The sequence below is a fragment of the Centruroides sculpturatus genome, unplaced genomic scaffold, assembly GCF_000671375.1.
Source record: "Centruroides sculpturatus isolate CEXI.00-Female unplaced genomic scaffold, Cexi_2.0 scaffold386, whole genome shotgun sequence".
Classification (NCBI taxonomy): domain Eukaryota; kingdom Metazoa; phylum Arthropoda; class Arachnida; order Scorpiones; family Buthidae; genus Centruroides; species Centruroides sculpturatus.
In genome coordinates, this window is record NW_019384684.1 from 129,155 (window position 1) to 139,512 (window position 10,358).

General features: G+C 32.7%; 1 protein-coding gene across 1 annotated transcript in view; it reads right to left on the bottom strand.

The window, feature by feature from the left end:
* LOC111627023 (poly(A) RNA polymerase, mitochondrial-like) overlaps positions 1-5,844 on the bottom strand; it is a 23,086-nt gene extending 17,242 nt beyond the window's left edge. The window contains exon 1 of the mRNA XM_023370562.1: positions 5,615-5,844. Coding sequence (XP_023226330.1) covers positions 5,615-5,738 — 124 coding nt within the window. The 5' untranslated portion in view covers positions 5,739-5,844. The remainder of the gene's footprint in view (positions 1-5,614) is intronic.
* Between the last annotated feature and the right edge of the window lie 4,514 nt (positions 5,845-10,358).

Below are 10,358 nucleotides of genomic sequence, written 5' to 3' on the forward strand. Positions count from 1 at the left end.
GTAATCCCACTGTATACAGGCTCTTAAGGAATGATAAAGGCAGTTACGAACGCAACATGATGGCAGGGGTATACTCAATACCGTTAAAAGACCGTAGATTTAATTCTAATTTGGTATACATAGGAGCAACCATGAGAAACTTAAAGAAAAGAATTGCTGAACATAAGCACTCGGTAAATAAAAACGTAGACTCTGCGGTGCTTGCTGCCTTTGCGAAGCAACAGAATATCGAGGTCTTTTGGGATTGGGCGTCGATCATTAAAGCTACAAGATCCAGGCAGGCCATAAAACATCTGGAAAAACTAGAAATTCACAAGGCGCAGTTGCACACAAACTGTATTAATCATAGGGATGCTGACGGATTGTCATCGGCATGGAAATCCTTCTACAATGAGTTGACGTAGTTTATGTAAGCGGGAAGAATAATTAAGATAATTTTTACTGAATGTATATATTTTATTTTACTTTATTTCTTTGTTTTGATTTAATTAACTTGTATAATTTTAGCAATTATTTAAACTTGGTAAATGTTAACGTACATTTATGTAACCGCATTTTGAATTTTGTTTTACGTAATTTCGAATTCTTCGTTCGATTCAAAATGATAACTGAAGATGATCGCTTAAAGCGTTTGAAAGCGTTTTTAAGATATTAAAAAACAATTTGCTGGATTATTTAAAGGTTTTGATTTTATTTATGCTAGCTAATGCACTGCTAATCAAAAAGGGCTTTACAACGCAAGAGATTTTAGAGTTACGCAAAGCTCTACTCTTTATTTCCGAAAATAATTATTTCCAGTTCAAGGGCAAAGTCTATCTACAGCAGCAAGGAGTCCTGATGGGCTCACCGCTTTCAGCAATCTTGGCGGAGTTGGGCATGAGGAATACTGAGTTTAAGATTTTTAATTTTCCCCGCACGATAGTATATCCACTTTTATATCTTAGGTACGTTGATGATGTGCTAGTGGCCTGGCAGGACACCCATGAAGATTTCCTTACCTTCAAAGATTGTCTCGCGACCACTTATCCCGAAATTAATTTTACCTGGGAAAAAGACAAAGAAACTGAGATTGCATTCTTGGATCTAAAAATTGTTATATCCCGGGATACAATAATGTATTCCGTATCCCACAAGTTCAGTGGTGTACATCCCCTGATCCCTGCTACAGCATACCAGCCACAACATTACATCAATGCAGCAATCACACGTTTAATTAGAAGGGCCTTTCTTTTATCTTCCAGTCAAGCTGCTATCGATACCAAACTTAATATCATTCATTGTGCGGTAAATGAGGCAGGCTAGAATAATGCCAAATTTATCTACATCTTAAATAAAGTAAAAAGATCACTTTTTCCTGCTACTACACTGCATCTGCCGAAAGAATCCACAATAGTCCTTCCCGTGATACCATTTTGTGGTCACGTCACTCTCCGTATTTTCAGGCGACATGCGTTTTTTTTTTTTTTCCTGCCAGTTTCCCCATGGCCAAATCTTAGGAGGTTGCTGTCCAATGACAGGGATCCTACTTCTATTCTTGAAAGATCGGGGGTTTATTCTATCCCATTAGAAAATATGTCAGGTGGTCGCACCCATATATTGGCGCGACAACTAGAATGTTGTCTTATCATATTTCAGAGCATCAGTATTCTATCAGGGAAGGCGGGAATGAAACTGAGCTTGCTAGATTGATATTACAACATCAACATATCCCATTGTGGGATGAAGTGGCCATAATAAGACATTGCAATAACAGAAATATCGTATATATTTAGGAGGCCCTCCTTACCAACATATTAAATCCCTGCAACACCCCCACACTTGATTTGCCCCCTTTGTGGATCAATTTGTATAACTATGTAAAACAATGTATCTAGCTCCACAATTTGGAGGCACATAGCACATGCACATTATAATCACGTGTATTTTTATTTAAAAATTGTCTTATGTTCTACGGTTGCTTCCATTCCAAAATATTAATACGCTTGGAACGGTCAGTTATTTGTAATAAAAAAAAAGGAATTTAACCGTTTTTAATGACCTGAGGATGAGTACAAGTATCTGGGTGTAGTTTTCCAGTCTAATGGGCGTTTTTTAAAACATTTAAAGTATATTCACAGTAAAGTGACCTTTGGAATTGATAAGATTATGAAAGCTTGTGTATCTGGTAGAGTGGTACGTTGGAAAGATAAATTAAAATTATTTGAGTCATTTATTCAATCAGTAGTGTTATATGGATCCGAAATTTGGGGCTTTGATTGGAGAGATAAAGATGATAATATACAAATTAATTTTATTAAGCGTTTATATTCTCTAAAGAGATGGATTCCATCGTATATTATATATTTAGAGTTTCAAAGAGTCCCCCTTTATTTTAATATAATAAAAAATAATTTAAAATGGTTACGTAAGCAGTCTGCTAGTAAACTTACAGAGTCTGCTAAAATATTTTTAATTTCCCAAAGAGTATCGTGGGGAGATCGAATTGTGTCTCTGTTGCAGAAATCTGGTTATCGAAAGGATCCGATAATGTTAAATGAAATTGAGACTTCAGATTTTTTAATGAGTTTGGCGAATAATTATGTAACTGAGTTTAAAAACAAGGCGATTAATTACAAATATAATAAATGGTATATGGATGTTTTTAATGAATGGGGGTCGATGACCTATCTGAATTTAGAAAGACCTTTTTGTATTACACAAGCAGTATTATATGTGAGATGTAATATGATTAGAAGAATGTTAAGTCCATGTATGGACTACTGTGAATTTTGTAATACTACTGTTAATTTTGACGCTTTTCATGTAATAACGGAATGTAAGGCGTTGACTGCACTCAGACAAAAGTGTTATGGTGAAGATTGTTTTTCGGTTCAAGCATATAAACGGTTGCTGCAGGACTGGGATAATTATTATTGTATTTATAGTTTTGTAACTAAGTTAAATGATTGACTATTTATTTGTTAAGATTAAGAAACTTTTCCTTTTCAGATGCTTACCACCAGGAGGTGTAAATTAACTATTTAAGTGAACGATTTAGTGTTTGAGAGTTGGCAGCATTTATGGTCGGCGCTTTTGGGCGTATTTTAAATAATTGTTTACTCTTTTGCAGGTAATGGCTTGCTTTTTTCTTTTCTTTTATTTATTATATTTTGTTTATGCCGATCATTTGCTGCCATTTTTTCATTTGTCTTATTTATGTACCTTATTTATAAGAATATAAATGCTATTATTGTTTCGGATGATATTAACCTGATGATGTCTTGTAGTTTTTCTTTTCAGTCTAATTGTCACGCGTTATATTGTTGTATTAATTTGTTTTTTTTTGTAGTGTTATTTACTACAGTTTGTAATATCAGTTATAAGAGCCTGTACACACAGGGCTTTCCTTTGTACTAAATAAATAAATAAATAAATAATGACCTGAGGAAGACGAAAATAATTATCGCCGAAAGCACTTGTCAGTCTAGCGACATTTATTTGTAACTCAATGCCTGTATGATAAAAGTTTCTCCTATTAAATTGTCGGCGTGCTGTCCACTTCTGTATTATAGATAAAAGCCCACCCAAATATGGACCACTATTTATTAATTTCTGATTTTTTGAAAAAGGGACTGGTGACATACGAACGTCTTCTGTTTACTATACATACTTTCTTGAGGGTGTTTCAGCTTTTATCCACAAAGAAATAAGCGCTGGAAAATATAGATTAGATTGTACAGTCACAAAAATTAATTAATAAATGGTGGTCCCTATTTGGGCAGACTTTGTCTTCAAATACTAAATGAAAATTTCTATATTCCCAGCCTTGGATATAGAAATTTACATGTTAAATTATAAACTAAGAGAATTTTGAAGTATCCGAGTTCAAATTAACGAGGATTTCCTGTATAACTATCCATTTAGATAACATATATTTTGTACCATAATATTATCTCAGGTAAATATATTTTTGAACAACTGCACACGAATATTCCAGTATTTGAATATTTTTATCTAAAATGTTCAAATACTTAAGAGAGATATACATAAATTTGATTTACAAGGAGAGAACATAACATTGAGATCACAGATTTTGATCATGTTTGGTGAGGTTATAGTGCATCCCCAATGACTGACATGTGCCAAGCATTAATGCACAATACTAAAAAATTAAAGAAAAAAGGTTGAAAATTGCAAATCAATTAAAAACTTTAGAATTTCTGCTATTTGTAATGTAGCCAGTTGCTTGGTGAAAAGTGCCAATTTCATAATTGTGAGGTTATCCAAGATTTACACATCTCTGTACAGAACATAACATTTGTAAATATAAATCAAATACTATAATATAGTATAGTTTAAGAATTAGAAGTACGAAATAATCTAATAATCATAATCTTTGTTGTTGTTATTTTTGCCTGAGTAATGCTGGACTCATCTGTAGTATAAGATAATTTCAGAGAGATAAATGAAAACAAATCTGGAATAAATAATATTTGCAATATTTCAAAACTAGTTTAGATTTGTGAAACATGATATTTCCTTATTTATTGCCCAACATATCTATTCAAAGAAATCCATTTGTAAATATTATATTTGATTGTGAATTGGATTTTTATAGAATTAACAATGATATTGTTAAATATGATGGTCAAGATTTTATCTCTACAAGAATTGTAGAATATTTCTGTACAATAACAAAAAAAGCAACAAAGACAATCAAGAATCTAAGTGTGATCTTCATTAGATACATTCTGATATTTACTTCCTATAATTCTAAATGTAATTAAAAAAGTTGCCAAAATTTTAAATCACAAATGCAGGAAAAGTATCAGTGTTTAAAATTTTTCTCTCTTTACTAAAAGAAACTAAGAGCACTTATTTAATGTGAAGTGTAATGCTAATACAGTTATTTTCTAATATATTTAGAATGAAAGCTATATCCACATATATAATGCCATCACTCAATACACCAGTTTGGACCAGACAAAACATCCGGTGGCACATCTGACGTCACTCAAAGTTTGCTACCGATCCATTGTCGGTTTTTCAACAAACCATCAAAGGATGACAGTGCAAAGCATGCCTCTGGATAATAAGTGCAATCACAATAAGCAGAATCAGTCAATTACACGTTCACTAAACAGTTTCATTCAAAAGCTACACAAAAAGGAATGCAATAGTGTACGTGAAAACAATTGTCTCCATTCACAAAAACAATATAGACTGCAGTTCCTAACAAGTTAATAAAGTGTCATTGGCAAAATTGTTTCATAGACACAGACACAGGATAAAAATTGATGCTACATGGTACACCACAAACATTAAATCATTGATTGTTTGCTACGATAAGTTTCTTCCTAGAAAACAATTGATGAAAATTTTTAAAAAACATAGAAACAATTTTGGATGTATAAAAGCAAATCAGACGTGATGAAAAGGAACAAAAACACTCATAAAAGACACCGCATGGTCAGATGGTTCCTTTCTGTTCGTATATTATGGCCTACAATGTGAAAAGGAATACAGAAGTAACATGTTTGTAGAAAAGAGAGTTGTAACCGTTTATATACAGTAACAAAACAATTATTGAAAGAATAATTTTATAAAATATACATAATTAAAGCATTAAACTTACTAAACTTTTGCACGTGATTCCACGATTCAACGTGTTTATAACGATGAGACTTCGATGCATTACACCTTTCATAAACGGTGCAATTCCATAAATGCCTCCAACATTTATGCATTTTTAAGTTCATTACCGGCAATCCAAAACCCGATAAACACGTAATTATAACAAATAAAAGCGGAAAATACTTTCAAATTTATAAAACTTTATCTCCTAGAACCACGACCGACACTACGACAAACGTTTAAGTGTTGCCAATTGGGAAAATAATTTTACAAATGTCAAATGAAAAATTTTAAACAATAATAAAATATTATTAATTTTAGTTGATTAAAAGTTAAAATTTATTTAATATTAATTATAACTTTACTCAATATAAAAATAAAATTAATTTTTTTTTAGATATCTATTGAAAATACGTCTTCAACAATGTCTGAAGACCTTCCTCGGTCTTCAGACATCCTTATTCTCGATCGAACATCAAATACGTAAAAAATATAATACAGAATATATTCCAGTTAGGTTACCACCTTTTGGTTTTCCAAGATAAGGGTGAAGATAAAAATGTATAACTAGACGGCCATAACTGGAAGCGTACGGGGCGGCAAGCCCTGAATTTAATGCGTTGCAAACGAAAAATTTTCAAGAAATGCTTTGTGACACCTCCCAGGAAAGCACTTCTTTATGACATGGTTAAGAAACACTAACTGAGTGCTTCACTAACATTACTTAATCGTGGTATTTGTAAATCCAGCGATTGGATCACTGGATACCGAGATCACTGGGGCAAGGATTTCTGTAACAAATTTTATCGAAAAATTACTAAATCCTGAGATATTAAGGATAGAGTAAATGAATCGAATAGTCGCGACACTAGCGCTGCTAGAAAGTTTTTTATGATGTTACGTAATTGGATATTTCGGAAAGACATGATGCGCGCTTAGATACAAACATGTCGGGCAGCAAGAAATGAGAGCGACAACACGATTTCGTCTGAATTTCCGATGTCACAAAAAGATCCAGAAAGATGGCGAAAAGTAACTGATATATTTAAAGATTTATACTCAAAGCTATCATTTTAATTTATACATATGCGAATAAAACCTATTTCAGAAATACTGTTCATGCTATAGCTACTTACTTTAAATTTCAACAAAAAAAGCAATTATTCATAAATAGTTAAGGTAATTATTTTTAAGCAATACAACAACATAGTTTATTAACTCTCTGTCCAATTTTTCGTGGTGTAAAATCATTCTTACACCAAAAGATGCCGTGTTGTTTTTACTTTCGTTACGTTCCTAACGGCAGCTCGAGAGTGATCGATAACAAAAGCTTAGTTATCGCACATGGCTATCGGAACCGAAAACGGAATGTACGGCTCGGAATAGCATTTTTACAATTGTTTAAACGCGAATCGCGTAATTCCGATAGAAACTTAGTTTTTATCGTATTCATTAGTTTAACGATACTACTCATAATAGGTCTCCGGACCTGACATTTTCCCCAATTTGACCTTACGGAGGTCGGCTTGTATTAGCATAGACCAATCACACACGGTAATGCAATACAACCAGCACCTAAGCTTTATCTATAAAGATATTGCTACCCATAAAGGCATAAAGAGATCCAGCACAGTATATGGACTATTGCGCAACGACAAAGACAGGACCGAGAAAAGTCGGGCACCGGGGGTCTATATGATTTCTCTCAGAGACCACAGAATTCAGCCTGATCTAGTATAAATCGGATCCACGAAAAGCTCATTAAGCAAAAGGATACAGAACACGGGTATGATATCTCCAACCAAAGGCATACCATCGTCCTAGCCGCCTACGCTACGGACCTCCAAACACAAGTCGACCTCCATAAGGCCAAATTGGTGAAAATGTATTAACGCAAAGGATGCCGTATTCATGGAGGTGGTGCTATGAAAAAAAACGAGAGCAACACTAGCATGTAGCTACCATTTCAACACCATTAATTAATTACATATTATTTATTTGTGATGATGTAGTGATATTTTAATCACTATTATAGCACATACGGCTAAAATTTATTTTCTAACGTTTAAATTTTTCGGAATTTTAAAATAATTTTAAACATGTTGTTCGACTTGTTTCATATTCGAATTGTACTGGTCAAAAGCGTGAGGAAGACCACATCCTCTTCGTGGCTTCACTTTATACCATGCTATATTATTGTTTTATTCAGATTAACGTTTTTACATATTTTATTATGTTGTAATGTTCTTTAATTCTTCGTTTAATAAAATTATTTTATTTGTGTAATATCACAATATCATTTCTGTCCATCTTACGGTTACTTTTAATACAATGTTGAAACCACGGCGAGTCCTCATTTTTTAATCTAATGGGTGATTCCTGTTCTTTTGTTTTCTTTTCTGACTGCCTTTTCGCTTCTCCTATAGAGTTTTGCTGACGGCATGTATGTACAATTTTATACATTACTATTCATGTTTCAGTTTATCTTCTTTATTATTATTTCTATTAATTTAAATAAAGTTATTCGTTGACAATTATTAAGGTTGTACTGTTTTAATCCTCGTAAGTTGGTATACATTGATTAGTTCCTCATAGAGGATTTATGTATTGTGAATCCATCACAATTCTGACGATCCTGCGATAAATGAAACCACCATTAACCATATTAATTTTAAAATTGTAGATAAATACACATTACAATATCATAAAGCACAAATCATTTTTTTTAAATGAAGAAAACGAAACAAAAATAGATTTTATGAAAAAAAGATTTAAGAAGAAAAAACATGATTTTAGAGCCAAGAGAAAAGTTAAAGTTCTACAAATAAAATAACGCCAGAAAGAGAATTGATACAAGAAAAAATAAAAAGACATTAAAAAATTGTAAATTTATTTTATCAATCCTTTAAATCAGCGGTCTCCAACCTTTTTATCGCCGCGGGCCGGTCAACGTTTGATATTTTACCGCGGCCCACTGAGGGGGGATGTTGATTGTTTATATTTTAAATTGATTTAATTTAATAATTTTAATTTAAGTGTATTTAAACATGCCTTCAAAATAAAATACAGTTACACCAAAAAATGAATATAATGTGATTTAAAATTTTAATTCACTAGAACGTTAAATCAATGAGAAACCTGAGCTTGTTTCTTTGCAACAAGACGGTTCCATCTGGGAGTAATAGGAGACAATGACACCTGAAGTGTGTTTCTTATGTCCAGTTTATTCCGTTGTTCCGTCGTCCATTAAAAGTCGCACAAACCCGAGAGAAATACACCATAATAAATAAAATGGAAATACCAGTAATTTAATGTTCCTTGGGCGGCCCGGTGTTATGCAGTCCACACTCATCATTCTCTCAGTTATGTGGCCCATGTGAAAAAAGTTTGGTGAGCCCTGGTCTAGTCCAAAAGATTAAGCTGTTCTGAGGAACCATTCTGCACTCAGTACAATTCCAACAGTTCTAGAAGTAGAACTCAAATTCCCACCTAGAGTTAATGCTGAAGACTATATTTTTTTCATAATTGATATGGTAGTAATTCACAGGTGGAAAGAGGCAAAAATAGTTTAAAAAATGGAGAAGAATATATCAAATTGGCGGAAAATAACTGGATTTTCAAATAAAATCTGGAAAACAATTATACATAACAACTAATAATTTGCTAAATGCCTGGAAATGAATGATTGAAAAAAAGAATAAGAAATTTCGAATATAGACGGGTGGAATAGAAGTGCTGTAGAGCAGTGGTCCCCAACCGCTGGGCTGCGGACCAGTACCGGTCCGTGGATCAAATGGTACCGGGCCACCCAAAGAACATTAAATTATTTCCATTTTATTTACTATGGTGTATTTGGTTTGTGTGAATTTTAATAGACAACAGAACAACAGAATAAACTGGATATAAGAAACACACTTTGGGTGTCATTGTCTCCTATTATCCCCAGACGGAACTGTCTCGTTGCAAAGAAACAAGCTCAGGGTTCTCATTGATTTAGCGTTCTAATGAGTTAAAATGTTAAATCACATTATATTCATTGTTTGGTGTAACTGTATTTTATTTTGAAGGCATGTTTAAATACAGTTAAATTAAAATTATTAAATTAAATCGATCTAAAATATGAACAATCAACATCCCCCCCTCAGTGGGCCGCGGTAAAGTTATCAAACATTGACCGGTCCGCGGCGATAAAAAGGTTGAGGACCGCTGCTGTAGAGGGTCTAAAAATAAAGTTATTTGAAAATGAATGTTAATGTTTCACACAAGTAAAACCCACAAACATTTAATTAAAGAATATTTTTAGTATATTTTCACACTGTATATTCATATTATCAATGTTACTAATATAAAATTATGTTGACCTGTGTTGAAGACTATGATAATTAAGCTTTATATCAGTAAATCATACTTTGTGAAAATTTAGCTAGTCCATAATTTCTAATATATTCCTGCTGCTAGAGTTCATTCTCTCTATAACTCTCTCTTCACCAGCATAACTGAATAACTGATGAAATATTTTTTTTAATTTAGTACTGGTTAAAACATCAGGCTTCATATGTATATACATAACATTTAAAAATGTTGCAATTCATATGGTCATACAGCCTATAATTTTTTCCATAAGATATTTTCTAAAAAATATCTTATGGAAACAATAAAATAAAACAAACTGATTTTTCCAGCCTTTCTTTATATTTTATACAGATCCTACATTTACAAGAAATTGCATAAGTCTGTACAACAAA